Here is a 21,369-nt window from a genome sequence, read left to right as displayed (position 1 = left end):
TCCCTTTAGGCAACTGTAATTCTTTATCAATCTTTCTCTTGCTCTCTTCCAAAATAACAGAGATGGCAAAACAGCCTCCATGAGCCAAGCCTTTTAACTCTTTGTCAGGGTTACTGGGAGAGCCAAGGGAACACTACTCTTGAAATAGCCTGCCCGGTGAATTTATCTCAACCTTCTGCTCACGAAGAATGATATCAAAATGGTCCTTTATTCGCTAAGAATAAATACATCTAAAAGAAACCCTGCCCTGTGTGAGGAACTGGATAGAGAAATGGCAAGATTAAGCAAACCATGACTTTTAAGGTAGCACCAGAGGAAATGAAATTTGGAAGGGATACATTTTAGGGCTACAGTTATCAAATAAGTTAAAATTTCATTCGAATCAGGAAAAGTTATAAACCCTTTTTTCTCCAGACTTTAAGAATCTATACATTTTAATGCTGGTTTCAGTGTTCTAAAATTTGTAAATAGCTAAAACTGGGAGAGAGAATTATGGTGGAAAAAGGAAATTTTACTCAATCTTCAAACACTTTCAACTTTATTCTGTGTACAACTACTTAAACTTGAACACATCTAAATCATAAAGAACATACAGTAATATCAAATGAAGAACTGAATGAAATGTGGGAGAAAAGTGCCTGTGTTCTTCCTAAAGTATCTTTATTGTTTGCGAAATATATATTAGAAATAAAAATCCTGTAGACTCAAAGCAAGTCTAAACATCAAAACCACTTAAGTTTGAGTAAAACGAAGAAAAAACATCAAAAGTTCCCCAAGGCAATGCTGATGCCATGGGCTGCCCTCAAATATAGCCCAGGGTTATGCCTGCAAGGTAACCTCACCAGCAAAGGTTTACCAACTAGCCAAGCCACCACCACCACCACCCCCCTTCTGGAGATCCCTGTTGATAAAACCCATCGCTGTGCCCGTTAATGAAAGATGGGGCACATTCCGCAGCTCAAATGTGACTCTTTAAAAGCACAAAAACAGATTACCTTGAAGGGTAAAACAAATTAAGATATCAATAATAATGAACATTTTTCTCCCATATTTTTTCATCAAGCATTTTCTTCATTCAACATACTTCAACCTACAAACCTGCTGAATGGGATTAAAAGTAGCAAGCCCCAATTATTTCCAAGTTATGAAAAGTTTGGTTTTCTAATGAATATGTGAGATGTACGCATTAAGCAGACATGCCCTGAAATCCCACACAGTGGATTGAAAATGGGGTGTAGAAATACTAGAACATACATTTATATATATTTCTCTTGTCATTGCAAAGTCTTTTGGTATAGGTTTTAGACGGCACATGCATATAATTTAAAAACAAACATGCATACACTGGACATGCATGCCCGGAATGCACAATAAAATACACATATTGGTACCAATACTGGTACAATCTCCATTCACCGTGACTTATTCAAAGTAAGATACAAGACAAGAATTTATTCCACAACCAATTTTTTTTTAGGCAGCTGACTGCCTTTCTCAAAGTGATTTGAGGCTAATTTTTGGAGGATGGTTTCCAAGGGAAAGGTAAGTCCCCAGGCCTAGGACGGTCCAATATTCAGAGTCTTTACTGGCTAGAATTCTAACTTATCTTTCTAAGAAGTGCTTGTTTGTTATTTTAAGCCAGAGGAGGGGACTGTATATAAACTGTATCAACACCTGCACCCTACTTTCTATCAAGGGGACTCAGGACAAGTGTGTCACTCCTGTTGTGTCATCACACACACTGCTAGTGACAGGGCCTTTCCTGGGAACCGGAACTTGCTCAGACCCCACACACCGCTTTCCGCCATTTACAGAGTCCTGGCGCCCAGGTCTTTAACACAACACACACCCTGAACGTGCTCCAGCGTTGCCTCCAAGGCAGCAAAGGGCTCACACCCTATGTACCAATAACATTAAACGGCAGCTCAGGAGTGGCTGAAGCAGCGCACTGAAGGCGCTCAGTCCCACTTAACTCCATTTCACTCTTCGCCCGCAATCCTGTGCGAACCCCTGCAGACCCTTTCTCGGGTGCCCGTGGGGGTGAGGAGCGGTCACAGGTCCGGCAGCGTCACCAGAGCCCAGGCGGGGGGCGGGGGGCGCGCAGGCCCACAGCCTGGCTGCTTCAGCGCGCCTCTCCCGGGACCCGCTCAGTCGGTGGGTCGAGGGCCGAATTACTGGCCTGGATGACCGCCGGGTCGCAGTGTCTGCAGGCCTTCAGGTCTGACCATCCAGACATACAACCAAGTGAGAAACCCAAACGATTATTTTTTTATGAGCGAAATAGGTGAGTGGGAGCAAACAATTTTGAATTCCTTGTAAACCACAACTCCCTCCCCGCTGTTAGGTTTTCAAGTTATTTTATAGCAAGCGCCCAAAACACCCTGCCAATCCCGAGAAGCAATTTGGGGGTTTGGGGGGTAGGAGGCCTGAGGAAAGCCTCCCATACCCCTGGAGGGGCCAACTGTTGGAGGCACCCTCCCTAAAATTGAAAAAGAGTCGGGAGTCAGACCTCCTTCCTAAGGTCAGGTGGCATCAGTCACCATAAGGCAAGAGCGCCCTGAATTATTTAATGGAGCCTGTTGTCACCGGAGGCAACTCAGCAAAGTAGCACATTTTTAAAAAATTGAGGTACATTGTACATAGAGCCAAATACCTGGGTTTAAATGTTCAGTCCCTTCACAATCAAATAGAGGTCAATCATCCCCCCCAAAGTACCCTCACGCTCTTTTCACCAAGTCAAAAGGATGGCTTTTCAATGGAACAATATTTTAAAACTGTTACCCATCACTTCCTTCAAAGGAAAGGAAAAATTTAAGGCCATGTATGAATGTGATGTCTCTTGAGTCCTCTATTCCCCAGCACTGCTTTGTCACCTTTAACATAAAAGTTTTCTAGCATTCTAAATCCAGGAAAGCGGTCTGAAAATTAATTTCCACGTTTTCTTTAAATAGAAAACTGAAAGCGAGGAGGTAGATTTTGCTCAAAACTTGAAGTTTCTTGTTTTTAAAGGAACTGTAGTTTAAAACAAAGTAAGATCTTAATACTTGTGCCAAACAACTTTACCCTAGTGCAGCACGTGTTAAAAAGCAAATTTTCAGGGCAGCCACGTACCTCCCAGGGTGAGAGAGGCTTCACTTTGCATTTTACACTCTCCCATCCCATTTGAATGGTTTTATAAATTTAAAAAGTGTATAAACCTTTTACAAGTCTGGCAACACTAAGCATCCACTGTTTTAGCCCAAATAAAACATTATGCGGATCTTTAACTGGGAATATAAATAAAATCTGACATTTAAAATCAACTTGCTGGGAAGGAGGGTTCAATCCACACCCCTCCCAGGAGGAAAACCGGTGGATTCAAGTCGCCCTCCTCCTCCCTGCCTCCACCTGCCCCCGCCCCTTCCCACCCTTATCTCTCCATCTTTCCTTTCCTGAGATTCGAATTGATATTTAGCTCAATTATTTTTCTAAAAAAAGTGAAGGAACATACTGGAAACATTCACTGACGAATGTGGAAAACTTTAAGGATGAGTCCATTCAAAGCTTAAAAACTAAGGGAAAGAATTAACTTCTCTCTACCTTCATACCTACACAAAAGATACTTTGAAAGTGAGGCACTAACAAGTAGATGAGAATTTAAACTTTTTTCCAACAGGAGAAGCCAGCTTAAGGCCGCCAGGCAATAGCTCCGCCTTCCTCCCCAAATAATAGGTTAGGAGTGGAAAATACTGCGCTGTGCAAACCTCTACCCAGCCTGGTACCAGCATGCCCACTCCAACTCGAAGGCAGCAACTCCCACTATGATTTTTGAAGCCTCTGCGGTCTCTTGCTCTACGTCCAATGCAGGGGTAGAGCAAACCACACACACCTAATCTCACGGATCTACAGCGAGATCACGCAAATTACCGAACCGCTCTGCGGGTCCTGCTGCTAAAAATTTTCAGCCCTTGCCAATAATGGTTCGTAAGAGTGGAAGGTGTCACACGGTGTGAAAAGTCAGCAATATGCAACAGCCAAAACAGAGAACTCAAGACTACACTGCAGCCCTTGGACGGCGAACCCTCGGGTTCAGGCCGCGTGCAGTTGGGTCCGGTTTTTTCCCCAGAGAAGTCGAACCCCTGGTTGAGCCGGGTGAAGATACCTTCCAACCAGGGAAGCCAGTTCCAGCAGGAAGCAAAGCTTGGGCGGTCTGGAGCGGCCCCAGGGACTCCCAGCTGGGAGAGTACAATGGTACAGCCCCCCAAATTGCGCTAAGGCGCAGCCCTGGGCCCACGACACGTTTTTTCCACAATGCATTACACAACCGCTGACAAGGGCTTAGGACCAAGGGCTCCTTAGCCCTCAAAGACCCAGATGCCCTCAGACCCAACATTAAGAGACAACGACTGCCACCGTGTCCCAAGAAAAAATACAGTCCTCCCTCACAAGCGCGCACGTGGAAACCAAGGCCACAGAGGCACACGCCTTCCTTACCCACCACTCACCCCACAGCCGTCTCTCTTCCTGGCTCACGTCCTACTTAAAAGCAACCATCTACGAGTTTTACCAACAAAAGGGAGAAACGAAGCTAAAGGAGAGCCCTCAGCACATTGGGAGGCCTCTCGTGTGCCCGCACAAGGAGACCACATCTACAGATACACAGCACATGGTCTTCCACCTCGGGTCTTCCTTAACGCAATAATATGCACGCTATGTCAAACAAATAAACGAGGAAATCAAAGTTCAGAAAGGAGGGGTGGGGGTGTCCTCAAACCTTGGGAACGGGGGCGGCGGGAACCCTCGCACCAGGAAACCAGGTCTACACTGCCACACGCACCTAACTCTTCCCAGCTCATACCTAAGTGGAGAAAATACGGTTGCCCGTTTTGCCAAACAGAAAATTAGAGGAAAAGGGGGAAACTTCGCGTTCTGGGACTCCACGAGGGGACCGCGCAGTAAAGCACACAGAATGCAGGTCTTCTATCCACACACTCTGGTACTGCTGCTACTTCTTGGTGGCGCTGACCGCCATCTACTTAAAGAAAAAGGAAGACATTCCGAAAGAAGAGGACTTCCCAACCCACCCACCCACCCACCGCTTTGGGATGGGTCCCCGCGGTTCCCGGGTGGGCACACACACACGCCTATCCGCTACCCGGGGAAGCCCCCTCTTAAGTCGCCACGCACTCACCTCGTCGTCGTGGTGCTGGCAAAAGCCGAGGCGCTCAGGGAAGACCGAGAGGATGGAGAAGGGCGGGCCGGGAAAGGGCGCCCCGAGCCCGAGCTGCTGCGCCGCGGCGGCGGCGGCGGCGGCGGCAGCGGCAGCCGGACCCGGCGGGCCGCGCTCAATGTAGTGGTCCTTGGTGAGACGCACGCGCTGGTGCGCGCGGACGCAGTTGTCGCACAGGTGCTCCTGGCAGTCGAGGCAGCGCGACGAGGCGGCGTTGCCCTCGTCACAGGAGCTGCAGCCATGAGGCCGGCGCAGCAGCAGCGCCGACGGGGAGGCAGCAGGTCCTCCCGGCGCGGAGCGGGAAGGCGCGGGCGGCGGCGGCGGTGCCTGCGGGAGCGCCGGCGCCGAGGCAGACGCACGCGGGTGCGCGTGGTGCGCGTGGTGCCGGTGGTTGCTGTGGCCGCCCGCGGCCGCTGGGGCGCCGGCACGCCCGTTCTTGGGCGGCGGCTCGTCAGCCGTGGCCACCACGGCGTCAAGCAGGTTGCTGAGCAGGAAGGCAGACGAGGGCAGCGCGTCCATGCCCGCCGCCTCGGCCAGCACTACTTTCTGGTCGCACACAGGGCAGAGCAGTTTGAGTGACTCTCCCGGCGCGCCACCGCTGGCCGCCGGCAGCCGGTGCGCCTCGAGGCAAGGGCGGCAGAAGGCGTGCAGGCAGGGCAGGACGTGCAAGCGTCGCGGCGCGGCCCCGGGGCCCCCGCCGCCGCCCCCCGACGACGTGGACGTCTGCGAAGACGACGACGACGCAGACGAGTTGGAGGAGAGCGGCGCCGGCGAGCCGCACATCTCCTTGCACAGCAGGCAGATCTGGAAGTCAGTCTCAGGGAACGAAGCCATTTGCAAGCAGGCCCGGAGGAGGGAGGAGACCAGAGAGGAAGAGGAGGAGAGGAGAGCGCGGACGAGGTGGGTGGGGGAGCTGCCGACTCACTCAGAAAAATGCATCTATTAGGCCTGCAATCCAGGAGCCCGCACCAGAGCGGCGCGTTCCCCTCGGCTCCGCCGCGTCCAGCCCGCGCGCTGCCACCCCCGACGCTCCGGGCATTAAATGCCACTATCCAGAGATGACAGACTCTTCCCGGACAACGTGGGGGCTGCGTGCCTTGCGAACCAGGAGCGCAGGAACAAGTCCCGACTCGCGAGGGGAGAGCGGGGGCAGGGAGGTCAGAGGACTCCCTAGAGCAGCTGGAGCTGAGCTTAGCTTAGCTTCGCTCGCGGAGGTAAGTCCTCTAGAGTCAAGTCCGCTGTGCAAACCCAGTCCCGGCGGGAGAGGCAAAATTTGGTTTGACGAGTATTTGGTGCGTTGCTTTTCTTTAAACGAATTTAGTCTCTTCTTGGGAGAGGAAAGCTCCCCGAACTAGTAAAGGCGGGAGCGGCGCGACGCCAAGCTCGTGTCCCCCCGCGCGACGCCGGCCGCCCCACCGCATGACGCGGCGGCCAGGGACTCCTGGGTGGCCTGGCGTTTGCGCTCGGGCTTGCGCGCGGCCGGGCGCGGGCCACGCAGCAGCTGCAGGTCGTAGGGGCCCGGCCGCGGCCGCACGCGTGTAGTACTACGCACGCGCGCCCCACGCGCCTCAAGTGTCCCGCGCGCCTGCCTGGCCGCGGCTGCCGACACTTAACACGCACGCGCGCCCCACGCGGCCCAGGGCCGCGTGCCCCCGCCTCGCCCGGCCTGGGCGCCTCCCGCGCGCTCCTTCCTCTCGGTTTAGCTGCCCTGCAGCGCGGGGCCGCAGGTCCCCGCGGGCCGTCCTGAATTATTCATCTGCAGAAAGATATTAGATGTACCCGCTGCCCGCTCCGCGCGAGCCGTCGTGCAATGCTATCCGAGCTCCGCGCGCGCCCCGCGCCCCTCCTCCTCCTCACGACCGTCCTCTCTGAAACCTTGGCAGCGAAGGGGGATCACATTTCCTTTGTCATCGGGCCATTTCGCCCTCGCCTTAGTCCCCCCTCCGATCCCAAGCCGCGGGGATGGAGCCTCCTCCGGGGCGCGCAGGAATCAGTGGACCCGGCAACGGCCCAGCGCGGTGAGCTCTGGAGCCGCGTGGCCAACGCCGCCGGCCCGCGCCCGCGTCATCTTCTTTCTGAAACCAGTCGCCGTGCAAGGCTCAGGGCGGCCGCTCTGCGCCTACCGGGCTTTGCTCGCGCCTTGCGCCCAGACCTCCTGGGGCTTTGCACAACTCCCCCAATTCGGGCTGCGTGCGCGCGCGCGCGCGCGCTCCCCCTCTTTCTCTGCTTTGCCGCCTCTTCCTCCTTCTCCTTTTCCTCCTCCTCTTAGTACGCTGGTTATTGGGACTGATCGGAATTCGGAATCCTTTTAATCTCCAAAGGAGCAAACTCACTTCCGCCCGAGTGCTGGGAGGGGGCTGGGGGAGGGGACACAGGGGAGGGGGTTCCAGGCAAACAGGAAACATTAGCCCTCTCTGCATGGCTCGCTTTTGTGTGCTCCCTCCCTCCTCCCTCCAACCTCCTCCCTTCTCCCGGCCGCTGGGGAGATGAACGCCCCCAGGCTTCAGTGTGATGACCTTTGAAACCTTCTGAGTGAGGAGTGGAGAGCGACTCTTCCGTTTATTTAAAAAAGAAAAGAAAGGAAAAGATTTCATTCTGAAAACTGGTTCAGCAGAAGCCTGTGAGATCTGGGTTTTCCCACCACCTTTTCTTTATTTCTTTTTTTATTTTTATTTTTATGTTTTTACGTCTTCTTACGGATTCTGCATGTCTGTGGTCAACACCAAAACATGCGGTTATGTGCAGTTGAATGGGTGGAATTAAACGAACCTGAATTCTAATCTCAGGAAGGGCCAGTTTTCTTTTGAGTTTTAATGAAGGGTGGGGGCAGAGGGCAGCTGTTCTTGGGAGACTACTTGGGTGATGGCCCCCGACCATCTGGGTGGTGCCCCGGGTTGCTTGGGAGGTTCTAGGAGAGGAACTTGCTTGGTCCTGGAGAAACTTGGAAGAGCAGAGAGGACCACATACCATGATTTAGAGGGTATCTGATCTGGAGGCCTACAAGCTGAACAATTGTCCCCATCTACATACTGTCAAGCTGTTAGTGACATGTTGGATTCTACTTCTACAGCCAACAACAACCTGGATGAATCTCAAAAACATCATGTTAGGAGAAAAAAGGCAAACACAAGAGCCCATACTTTGTGATGCCATTTACAGGAAATTGTAGAACAGGGAAAACTAAGCTATGGGGATAGGAAAATTACCCTTGGGGGTGAGGGTGTGTTGACTGGGAGCAGGGAATAAGGGAACCTCCTAGAGTAATGATATATAAATATTATATATTGGTGTCTACATTTGTCAAAACTTGTAAATCTGACATTTAGGATCTGTGCAGAATTTTACTGTGTTTAAATTGTATTTCAATGAAGTGAAAAAAATAATAATTTGGTGTCCAACCTGAATAACCATGCCTGGATTATAAAGATTTTTTTAAGTACATAGATATTCCAGCTCCTCCTCTGAACTTGCTCACCAGAATTGAGGGAGTTTTCCAGGGGAAGATCACCCAGGAAAGAGAGCCTTTAAACCAACCCAATTGGACAAATATGCTGAAAGTCCTAGGCTGCAGAAACTTCCCTAAAGGGACAAAGACATTGTCGTGCCCAAGTGCTATACTGAGCCTGGCAGCCCCACTGGGAAGGCCCAAGCCCTCAGCTGCCCTCAGGAGCGCTTTCCGCAATACCTGGAGTCAATCCAAGCTCCAAGAACATTGGCTGAAATATGTAACAAGTGCAAAAATTATTATCAAATAAAAGCAAAACATGTCAATTCTATCTCAGTAAAATTGAAGAAAACAAAACAGCTCCTTGTTTGCCAGTGGAAAGAAGTAAACATTTCCTACCTTAGAGAGGAGCTTCTCATGCTGCCATCTATTGCCTTTATGAGTTTCTTAGTTTCTTCCATAGTTTGAGCCCTGCATGCAAACATGCACGCACTCACACAGGAATCTACACATGCCTATAGAATTTTCTGCCACACTGGTCTTGCTTCAGATATGTTGGATGTATTTGGGGGGTTGGTTTTTTTTTTTCCTTTCTTTGATTGTTTTTAATACCTTAAAAAAAAAAAAAAAAAATCAGGGGAACTGATTGGGGAAGAGAATTGCCAGAAGGAAGATGGCCCCAGAGAGTCAGAAAAAAGGATGGGCCAGGCCTGCTGTCTTCCTCTTGGTTGGCCCCACCCACCAGCATCTAAAAGGTTTATTAAAAAAAATAAAAAGATGATGAGCAGAGGAGGTTGGGGGTAGATTTGAACAGTCCTCCTGATCCTGTGACTCTAAAATGTCTTGCAAGTGGAGAGCAGAGATGAGCTGAGAAGTCAGCTGAGACTTCGTGGAGGAGCAGGAAGGCTGTGACTCCAGAAAGAGGAATCAAACTTGACAGCGGTTGGTGGGTTAGCTTCCTGGGGACGATTGCTCAGAATAAGCTGAAAAGGGAAAAGAAAAAAAAAAAAAAAGAGTAGGGGAATTGGGGGAAGAAAGGTTTTGATTTCTCTTCATGACATAGCTTTCCTTTCCTGAATTGATAGAACACTGCCAGGAAACAGGGCTGTGGTATAAATTGTTAAATTAGCACATTCCTAATTTCCATTGATTTAATATACCACAGGTAGGAGAGAGGGAACGCTTTAAAGCAACTAATTTAATCTAATTGTGCAGACATACAGCTATGACTTTTTTTTTTTTTGGTATAAAGATAAAAAATTAGGATTACACTCTAATTAGGCTTATCCATGAGAGGAACAAAAGCCATTTATAAAGATGAAAGTCCAAAGACAGTCCCCTGCTATAAACTAGTATTAAAATTTTCATTGCATCCTAGCTAATAAACACCCTTTCTTAGCAAGGGAGGAGCACACAGCCTTCCAGTTTTCCCCTCTGCAAGGTAACGTAAGAAAGGGAGTCCCTATGCCCTCCCAAATCCTGAAAAATAAATCAATTTGTATTTTAATAATAACCACCTTTTAGAAGAAACGAGCCCTGAAATTATGGAGGCAGTAAATTTGCATTCTTTCTCAATTTATCTGTAACCATATTTTGTTTCAAAGTTGACACTGGCCCCAGCTGCTCTCAGACCTGGGGTTGGGATGAGACTACATTTCTATCAGAGTGACATTGCGTGTACTTTTTTCGACTGATCTTTTATTTAAATACTTGTCTTGATATCAAAATTGCACCTTCACCATCATCCTCAGAGTGTATTCATATAATTTTTCAAACATAACTCACCAGAGTATTTTTTTAAATATTAAACAAGTATTAACATTACAATGACTATTTTGAACCATCGGGATGGGTGCATACTAGCCTAATAGACAACCTTTGGTTGAGTCATTGCTGCATCCTGCCAGTTGAGGGGGGATAGAGTTATATATACACTGTAGACCAACTCTTGACTCTACCCTGACTCTTGCCTCGGAATCATTAACAGAATTGTGTCAGGTGCTTTCCGCTTTCCATATACCCGAGTTCAGAACCACAACAAGTCAGACGATATAGTGTAAGCTCTAGTCACCTAGATCTTTAGAAATGACAGTAGGGAAACCTGAATTGCACATATGAAAGCTAAAAGTCAATATCCAGCTTTAATAGTTAAAAGTAGTTCAGAGCTCAGTTTAGGAGTACATCCCAGCTCCATCACTCTTAACTGTGACCTTGGGCAAGTTGCTTCTCTGTGCCTCAGATTTCTCATGCATATAACGGAACTGGTACAGGCACCTAGCCCATCGGGGTTAAATGAGCTACTAACTGTACAGTTTTAATATAGTACCAATCACATATCAAGCACATTTAGATGTTATCTTTATGTTTTTATTATCTTTATTCAGCAGACTGTTTTGCAAGTTGCCTGCCCACCCATTTAAGTTTGTCATTGTTTAATCACTACCCTTCACTGGACCTTAGAATCTCACACGTTCATTTACATCCTCCTTCCCCTCCCTAATAGAGAGTTGTAATCTTGCCTCCTGTCACTCAGAGCTCAAGACCCCACACGGCTGCCTGTGGTCCGCATGTAATATTTTAGCTAAGCTCTCAACCTCGACTTTCTAAAATGGAAATGTGTCTTTCAGAATAAGGGGGTGAAACTACAAGAGTTATTCTTAAAATAAAAATAGCAGAAAATCAAAAGATATATAAATGAGTACATACTGTTAAGACTGAAAAATAGCAGAAAATCAAAAGATGTATAAATCAGTACATACTGTTCAGACTGGGCAGCTTCTTTTTCCAAATGTACTCTGATTTTTGTAGCGGAAAAACTCAATGCCATTCAAGTTATCCCTGTTTCAGCTTGACCTTGACCCTCACTCGTTCCACCTGCTCCAGCCTTCATGGGCTTCCTCTTACCTAAAAAAGTTAACTCACACTGTTTAACCTGATGGCCAAAGACCTCTCTGCTCTATCCCAAATCTCCTATCCCATTACTGTTCCACACAGCCCTGCCCACAATCCATATATTCCCAAACTCAACTGCTTAGGATCCATTATGTTTTCTGCCTGGCCCTGGCTGTTCCATCTCAGCTTCTTCCCCGTTACAGGCCTTCTTCTGAGAAGTGGGGTCTATTGCCCCCACCCAGAGTCTGGGCTGGCTGAGGTTCACTTTGACCGATAGAATATGGCAGAAGAGATGCTAAGCCAGTTCTGAACTCTAATAGACTGAACCCCCATGTAAGAAGCCTGACATCCCTCCTGGAAAGATCACATGGAGAGCCACTGAGCCTACATGGAGAGGGAAAGAGGCCCATGGAGCTCAGCCTCTGGGCCTTCCCCACTGAGGTGCCAGGCATGTGAGGAAAGCCATCGTGGCACCTCCAGACCATCTAGCCTGAAACCACCAGGTTGGCGCCATGGGGCATCACAGCTGAGCCAGCCCAAATTTCTGACCCACAAAACTGGAATATAAAAAAATGGTGGTGGTTTTATGCCACTATATTTTGGGGTCTTTTGTGACACAGCAATAAATAATTGGGACACTTGTGCTCCAGCCTACCCTGTATTCTCTGCCAGATTAATGGCCTTAAGGTTATTCTTTCTTTCTTTTGTTAAACAGCTTTATTGAGATACAATTGACAAATGATAACTGAACACCCATTTAAAGTATACAATTTGGTACAGAATTATATCGACTATAAACTGCAATTGAAAAATTAAAATTAAGAACTTATTTAAAAACAAACAAAAAAGTATACATTTTGCTAAGTTTTGATATATGGATGTCCCTGTGAAACCGTGACCACAACCAAGAGAATAAAAGTATCTCTCACCCTTTAAAGTTTTCCGGAGACCCTTGATAGTCCCTCCATTCAACCCTATCCCAGGCAACCACTGATCTGCTGTCATTATAAATCAGTTTGCATTTTCTATAAATGAAACCATATAATTTTTTTTTTTTTTTTTTTTGGTACAATTTGTACTTTTTTGGATGAGGTGGCGATCTGGCTTCTTTTATTCAGCATAATTACTGTAAGATTCATTCATGTTGTGTGCATCAGTAATTTATTTCTTTTTATTGCTGGGTAGTATTGCGTTGTGTGGATGCATTACAATTTGTTAGTTCATGCCCCTCTTGGTTATTTGGGTTGTCTTCAGGTTTTGCATATTTCAAGGGTGCTATGAGCATTCATGTATGAGTCTTTGTATGGACAAGCATATCTTTTTCTCTTGGAAGAATACCTGTGAGTAAAATAGGCAGGGGTATGGATCATATGGTAGGTGATTGTTCCCTTTTAAAGAATCTGATCTGCGAAATAGTTACAGTGATTACACCGTTTTACATTCCCACCAGCAGTGTCCTCACCCAAAATCTGTGTGATCGTTTTTGTGTTTTATTTTATTTTAGCCATTCTAGTAGGTGTGTGGTAATATCTCATTGTTTCAGTTTTCATGTTCCTAATGTCTAATGATGTTGAGCACATTGTCATTTTTTATTTGCAAACCATAGGCTTTCAAAAAACGTATTCAGTTTATTGAAACAAACAAAACCAGTTGACCCATTTCTCCCCACCTTCCCCCTTGCTTCTTACAACTGCCAATCTGTTCTCTGTATTTACGAACTTGGTTTTTCTGTTTGTTTGTTTTTCTTTTTGTTTTTAGATTCCACATATTTGTCGTTCTCTGACTTATTTCACTTAACATAAAGCCTTTAAGTTCTGCTCATGTTGTTTCAAATGGCAAGATTTCATTATTTTTAAAACCAAATAACATTTCTTTGTATACACAAAAAACACATCTTTCTTTTATCCATTTATCCACCGATGGACACCTAGGTTGTTTTCCTGTCTTGGCTATTGTAAATAATGCTGTGATGAACATGGGGGTGCATGTGTCTTTTTGAATAATTGTTTTTATTTTCTTCAGAAAAATACTTAGAAGTGGAATCCTGGATCATATGCTGGTGCTATATTTGATTTTTTGAAGAGCTGCCATAAGGTTTTTCCATAGTGGTTATACTTCTTTACCTTCCAGCTAAGAGTGCACAAGGGTTCCCTCTTCTCCACATTCTCGCCAACATTTATTTCTTCTCTTTTTGATGACAGCCATTGTCATAGGTGTGAGGTGATAACCTCCTTGTTGTTCTGATTTGCATTTCCCTGATGGTTAGTCATGCTGCACATCTTTTCATGTACTTGTGGGTCATCTGTATGTCTGTGTTCTTTAGGAAAACGTTTATTCAGATCTTTTGCCCATTTTTTAAATAAGATTGTTTGGGTTTTTTGCTGATGAGTTGTATGAGCTCTTCATATACTTTGGATAGTAGCCTCTTATTAGATATATGATTTGCAAATATTTTGTCCCATTCAGTACGTTGCCTTTTCATTTTCTTGATGGTTTTCTTCTCTGTACAGAAGCGTTTTAGTTTGATGCATCCTCCTTTGTTTATTTATGCTTTTCTTAATTTTGCTTTTTTTTTTTAAAGTATTAGGTTTTTATTTACTTGAAAACTACAACTTTACTGACACCTTTTTTTTTTTTTTTTTTTTTTAGAGAGAGGGGGAAGGAGAAAGAGAGGGAGAGAAAGATCACTGTGTGGTTGCCTCTCACTCGCGCCCCCAACTGGGGACCTGACGTGCAACCTAGTCATGTGCCCTGACTGGGAATCGAACCAGCGACACTTGGCTCGCAGGCCGATGCTCAATCCACTGAGCCACAGCAGCCAGGGCCTTAATTTTGCTTTTGATGTCAGATTCAAAAAATCATCTCTGAGACCTATGTCATAGAATTTACCCCCCATACGTATTCTAGGAGTTTTATGGCTTTAACTGATATTTCAATCTAATCCATTTTGAGTTAACTTTGATTTAGTGTTGAGTTAGTGATCCAGTCTCATTATTTTGCATGTGGCTGTCAGTTTTCTCAGCACCATTTATTGAATAGACTATCTTTCCCTCATGTATATTCTTGGCTCATTGGTCATACATAACTTTATTGACAATACATATGTGTGGATTTATTTCAGGGCTCACTATTCTGTTCCATTGACCTATATGTTTGTTTTTAATGCTAATACTATACAGTTTTAATTACTGTAGCTTTGGAATAGAGTTTAAAATCACAGTGTGATGCTTCAAGCTTTGTTCTTTCTAAAGGTTGCTTTGGCTACAGTATATTTTGAAAGAAGAAAGGAAGGGAGGGAGGGAGGAAGAGAGAGAGCCCTGGCTGGTGTGGCTCAGTGGATTGAGTGCTGGCTTGCGAACCAAGGGGTCACTGGTTTGATTCCCAGTGAGGGCACATGCCTGGGTTGCAGGCCAGGTCCCTATTTGGGGGCGCCAAAGAGACAACCACACATTGATGTTTCTCTCCCTCTCTTTCTTCCTCCCTTCTCCTCTCTCTAAAAATAAATAAATTATTTTGAAAAGACAGGAAGGAAGAAAGAGGGGAACAAACTAGTATGATTTGATGATGGGTTGAATGAGAGAAAGTCAAGAGGGGAGAGTGGGGTGACTCCGAAGTTTTCGCCTGAGTAGTTGATTAAATGGTGGTACCATTTCCTGAGCAGCAGATCCTAGGAGATTGAGTGAGTCTATGCTGATACTGGTACTAAGAGGACTGTGCAATTTACATATAGGACTGAAAACAATTTCTGGAGAAGTCCTACTTGGGCTGCTTCTGAGCCTCTGTGCCCTCAGATCTGTTCCTTGTCTTCCCTGCTCTGTTCTGTAACACAGAGGGGCGGACCTTTGCAGTGTTCTCCAGGTTCTGGAGTCAGGTGACCTCTGGCTGAGTTTGGCGAACAGGAGTCTGGCAGTGGATTAGACAGTGAGAAGAAGGGAAAGCCCTGGTATCTCTCCCCTTCTCTTTCTAGTTTTGGTAGCAGCTGCAGTCTCCAGCCATGGGTGCCTCTCTCATGCCTGTTGTGGCTTCAGCTTCCAGCAGGTGATCTCAACCCCTGGGTTCTGGTAACATCATCTCCTCCTTGGACCTTTCAGCCAAGGAGTGTCAGCAATTTCCTGCTGCAGCTGACCTCTGGGTTCCATCACCTGTCCAATTAAATCCCTCCATTAAATCCCCTTTGTATAAATATGTAAAGTCATTTCTGTTTTTCCGAGCTGACCCTGACCATGAGACTAGAGGCTGAGGACTTACATGAAAGCATGCAGGCTCGGATGAGAAGCAAACACCTTGCACAACCCCACCTTGTGCAGACTCCCAGGCTCCAGGGTGTTTACCAGCCTTCACCTTGGGATTTGCTCATTGCTGACCTCTGTGCTTTGTACCAGACATTCCTTCCATCCCCGTGTAATACTTGGTTTTCATGCATCCATAGCAATCTCCCTCCTGAAACCGCAGCTCCAAAACCCTGGCCTCCTCTAAGCCTTCCAGCAGTGACTCACCTGTCCAGCCTCCAGCCTGTCGCCTTTGCTCGATGTGCCCAGTAGTTGTATTCTGTCCCCCGCCTCTGTGCTTTGGCAGACTGTTCCCTCTACTATTGCTCACAGCTCCCTTTTACTGGAAAAGTTCTACTCAGCCTTCAAAACCTACTTCAAGTGTCCCATCTGGGAAGTAAGTCATTTCTGGTACGCTCCTTCCTCAGGCGCGCGCACACGCGCACACACACACAGAGTCATGCTGCCACCATAGTTCCTATCAAACCATACTGCAGTCAATTTACACATGTCTGTCTTCCTTATAAAATCGCCAGCTCCTTGGAGGTAGGGGCTAAGTCACAAACTGTAGTCTGGGCACCAGTGGCCTTCAGTGACATTATTATTATTATTATTATTATTATTATTATTATTATTATTATTATTATTATTATTTTAATCCTCACCCAAGGACATGCGTAGAGGGGAAGGGAAAGAGAGAGAGAGAAAAAAGGAGAGAAACATCCATGTGAGAGAGAAATATCGATCAGTTGCCCTGACTCAAAACTGAACCTGCAACCCAGGCATGTGCCTTGACCGGGAATCAAGCCTGTGACCTTTTTAGTTTATGGGACGATGCTCCAACCAACTGAGCCACACTGGCCAGGGCATCAGTCATCAGTGACTCTCTTGAATGCTGGCTGCTGGATGCATGGATGTCAGTGGGTGTTCAATGATTCCAAGCAAGTGCCTTAGGTCTGTCTACCCAGTCAGGGTATAAACCTCCCACAGGGAGATTCCTAATTCTCATGCAGCCTCTTGGCACCTATCTTAGGGCATTATCTGGCAGGAGGAAACCAATAAGTGTTGTCATTGGCTATGAACATTTTGTTTATTTCCCTGCATCCTTTTCTTTCTCTTCTTATGTTTTAATCTTTTTTTAAAGATTTTATTTCTTTAATATTAGAGAGAGGGGAAGGGAGGGAGAAAGAGAGAGGGAGAGAAACATCAATGTGTGGTTGCCTCTTGGGCACCCCCAACTGGGGGCCTGGCCCACAACCCAGGCAACCCTGGCTGGGAATCGATCTGGCGACCTTTTGCTTCGCAGGCCGGACTCAATTCACTGAGCCACACCAACAGGGCTATTTTTTAATCTTCTTTCTATTTTTCAGTTAATTTAGTTTTACCTATTTTTACTTGGTATTTTGAAATTATTATTTTTTTTTAAGATTTTATCTATTTTTAGAGAGAGGGAATGGGAAGGAGAAAGGGATAGAGACATCAATGTGTGATTGCTTCTTGCGCGTCCCCAACTGGGGACCTGGCCTGCAAGCCAAGCATGTGCCCTGACTGGATATTGAACCGGCGACCCTTTGGTTTGTAGGCCAGGGCTCAATCCACTGAGCCGCACCAGCCAGGGCCTAAAATAATTTTAAATGTAGAGGAAATATTACAATAATACAAAGAACTTCCATATTTCTTTCACCCAGATTTCCTGAATGTTAACATTTTTCCCATTTGCATCATTACTCCTCTCCCTCTCCATATACGTGTATATATGTAGTACAGGTACATACTATGGATGTGTGTTATGTTTTTCTGAACTGTTGGGAGGGGATAACGATGCCCCTCTATTCCTAATCACTTCCCTGAGCATTTCCTAAGAATACAGACATTGTCTTACATAACCAAAGCACAATTATCTAAATTAGGACATTTAGCATTGATACAATACTATTATCTAATCCCCAGACTGTATTCACATTTCACCAGTTGTCCCAATAATGTCCTTTCTGGGCACATTTGTCCTTCCCAGGACCTAGTTCAGGGCAACACGCTGCCTTCAGGGGTCATGTCTCTGCCGTTCCCTTTAAGCCAGGACAGTCCCCAGCCCTGCTTTGTTTTTCAGGACCCTGACATTTTTGAAACATCCAGGCCGGTTGTTTTGTTTCCTCAGGGGTTTCTAAATGTCCCTAAGATTGCACCTCTCACCACGTTGTTACCAAACTCTCTTCTGGTCCAGACTCAGGGGAGGGACTCTTTGCAGGGCCTTGTAAAACCTTAAATAAACTACATGAACAAATTCCACTTTGACCACTGTCTTGTTAAAATTCCTTAAAAAAGTTAATTCGTTGGGCTCAAAGTACCTTAACAAAAGCCAGGCTGTACTTCTCCTGCTATTCGCTGTTCCTCAAAGGGTTTTATGTGCTGTTTAATGATTTTTCACAAATAGTTTTTCTTGCCCTTAAAGTCGGATTAATTGAATTTTAATTCAGTAGGATCACCCTCTAAAAAAAGGGACCCTGGCTCTACAGGTCAAGCAAGGTGCGGCCGTTAGACCTCCTTAAGGCCTTTTTCAAGCAGAGTGGGATTTTGAAGGCTGGGAAATCCAGCCATGTAGCACCCTAAACTCACCTCTATTTTGGATCATAATGAAAAAGCCCTCTTTTCACCCTGGCTGGTGTGTCTCAGTGGATTGAGCGCTGGCCTGCGAACCAAGGGTTTGCTGGTTCGATTCCTGGTCAGGACACATACCTGGGTTGCAGGTTGGGTCCCCGCTTGGGGGTGCGCAAGAGGCAACCACACACTGATGTTTCTCTCCCTCTCTTTCTCCCTCCTTTCCCCTTTCTCTAAAAATAAATAAAATATTTTTTTTTAAAAAGAAAAAATCCTCTTTTTTTTTTTTTAATTTTTATATCTTTTTTAATTTTATTTTTTGGTTTTTCAGTTACAGTTGTCCCCCCAAAAATCCTCTTTTCATTCTCAGCAAAGGATGGCTTAGGAAAGACAACCAACCACTAGCTTTCTCAGGCTCCGTCTACTCACACTCTCAGATTTGATTTTTCTTCTTTTGATTTGGTGGGTGAGCCTAAGACCATTCCCCTGTGGTCCCAGTCACCCTCCTGTTAGCTCTATTTTCTTCCATTTGTCCTGCCCCTTTTAGAACTCCACCCTCGTTATAACAAAAACAAAACAAATTTTAAAAAAATCACTTTTTACCTTTATTAAAAACTTTTTGAACAGATAAACATAGTTGAAATTCCCAAAATACAATACCAAGAAAAGTCTAGACTTTCTTAAATCCTGGGCTCAGGCAGGTTTCCAGAAACCTTGAATCCTTTTGTTGTATGAATTTTACTGAATGACTCAGTGGATGATAGACCGAAAGCTTGTCATTTCCTCCCAGAATCCTGCCCTCTGTTTTCATGATCAGCCTAGCTGATTTCTGTTAAAGGTGACAGATAGATAGAGAAGCCAACCCCTATTCAGAATTCTGTAAAACGTTATGATTGTCTGAGGACAATCGTAACAGGAATACTGGGTTAGCCAGCTCTACTTCTGTGGCCTCTGAGGGGCTGACAGAGGCCACATGAGGGCTGCTAGTGACCTCAGATTCCTGATCCATGAAGCCACTTTTGGGTGTTCTATACCATTCTTATGAAAGACCAGAAAGGAAGAAAAAGCCTGTTTCCTTCTCTGGGAGAGAAGGCCTGGAAAAGTCAGGGGCTCCAGGCAAGGGGCAGGCCAAAGGAGGCCCCTTCCCATCTACTCCTTACAGCTGAGCAGAGATTTTTTAAAAAGATTTTATTTATTTATTTTTCGAGAGAGGGAAAGGGAGGGAGAAAGAGAGAGAGAGAAACACTAATGTGTGGTTGCATCTCACACGGCCCTAACTGAGGACCTGGCTGCAACCCTGGTGTGTACCCTGACTGGGAATTGAACCAGCGACTCTTTGGTTCATGGGCCCATGCTCAATCCACTGAGCCATACCAGCCAGGGCTCAGAGGAGATTTTAACAGGCAAAAATCAGAGAGACTTAGGGAACCACCCCTAAAACATCTAGAGGCCATTCATTTATTAAGCTGCATCCTTGAAGGAAAGTACTCGTCCTTAAACTGGCCTGAGAAGTGAGCACTGAGCTCATTTTATAGATGTGGAAGCTGAAGTCCAGGGAGGGCATGCAACCTGCACACAGTTGCACAGCCAGAAAATGGCAGAGTTGGGCTTTGAATCCAAGAGTGTCAATTCCAATGCCCATGACTTTCCATGAGCCCATCCTTCCTTTTCCAGACTGTAGGAGAGGGCTGGATTCAGGATCTCTGCATGGCATTGCTACTAGGAGCCTTGGCATTTACTGTTTTATTTAGCCTTCACTGATCTGGTACTCACTAGTGCCAGGCACTGTTGCTAGAGCTTTACAAATATTAGCTCACTGAAGCTTCATAACAGGCCTATTAGCTTCATAGTATTAAGATTCCATTTTACAAACAAGGCAGCTGTAGCACAGAGGTGCAGAAACTTGTCCAAAGTCACACAGGAAGTAGTGGAACGAGGGCTTGGACAAGGCAGTTGGGTTTCAGAGCCTGTTTCTTACCTTTCCTGAAGCTCCAGATCCCCACAGAGGAGAGGGAGACTGTGTACAAGTGAATGCCTCACAAATGACAAATAAAACTGAGTGGGGCCCCTCCTGAAATTTGTAGAAAGGAATCCCATCTTTTGCCCAGTTTGAGAGATGAGCATCTCATTGGGAGTCAGGCCTGGGCAGTGTCTTCACTGGGCATTTCTTAGCTCCGCCCTTTCTGATGAGCTTTTTCCCATGGGGACAGTAGGAATCTTGTTCCAAGCAGATTCCTTGGCCCTTCTGTTGACTGTGGCCGGGTGAGCCACAGGGTCCAGGACTGGAAGGAGGCTTCTCTCCTTATTCCCCCTCACTCCTTCCCCTCTCCAATCTCATAAAGCCCCGTGTAAGCTAGAGGTCTTCAAAGACCTGCCCCGCGTGCAGATGGGTTAATCCCCAGCTCAGGACTGCTGTCCACCCTGCATTTCACCAGGTGCGGGTTCAGCCTGGCCAGCGTTGCTCACAGCTTCTTACCGCGTGGCTCATCTCCTGATCCCACTGGGTTTCCTCCAACCAGTTTCCTGCATCTGAGCTGTTGCCCGGGTCTGCAGCTGCTTCCACATCTCCCAGATTCCTCCCTTTCCAAGGTTCAGTGCTAATGAAAGCCACAATAACAAAACGGGAATAGAAAGCTGAGCTTCTCAACTTGGAAAACATGCCATTTATAGAAAGGGGAATTTGGATGCCTTGCTGCCTTCCTTATTTAAGGGCTGTTTTGACAGTGGTGTAAGAATAGAGCTGCTGGAATCTAAACAGACAGAAACGCAAGAGGAGGAAACTTTTTAAGAAACAACAGTGCTGGCTTCTGAGAGGTCCTTCAGATTGGGGGAGGAAGAATGTCATGTATAGAAGCAAGAAATAATCAGATAAATCCAGATGGAGGACACTTCTCCAAAACCACTGGCTTGGAGCCCTCAAAACTAGCAAAGCCATAAGTGACCAAAAAGCCTGGAGGAAT

The 21,369-nt window shown here is 46.3% G+C and overlaps 1 protein-coding gene and 1 long non-coding RNA gene across 2 annotated transcripts in view; both read right to left on the bottom strand.

Moving 5' to 3' along the window:
- Positions 1-6,043, bottom strand: part of TRIM71 (tripartite motif containing 71) — a 61,494-nt gene extending 55,451 nt beyond the window's left edge. The window contains exon 1 of the mRNA XM_090283038.1: positions 5,171-6,043. Within this exon, the coding sequence (XP_090139164.1) occupies positions 5,171-6,043 (873 nt within the window). The remainder of the gene's footprint in view (positions 1-5,170) is intronic.
- The window catches only part of LOC150005227 (uncharacterized), a 392,161-nt gene that overhangs the window by 265,224 nt on the left and 105,568 nt on the right, over positions 1-21,369 (bottom strand). The window lies entirely within an intron of this gene.

This window comes from Furipterus horrens, unplaced genomic scaffold (genome assembly GCF_987537825.1).
Source record: "Furipterus horrens unplaced genomic scaffold, mFurHor1.1.pri manual_scaffold_7, whole genome shotgun sequence".
In the NCBI taxonomy this organism is placed as follows: Eukaryota; Metazoa; Chordata; class Mammalia; order Chiroptera; family Furipteridae; genus Furipterus; species Furipterus horrens.
The sequence above is the reverse complement of the archived record's forward strand: the minus strand, read 5'-3'. Positions and strand labels throughout refer to the sequence as shown.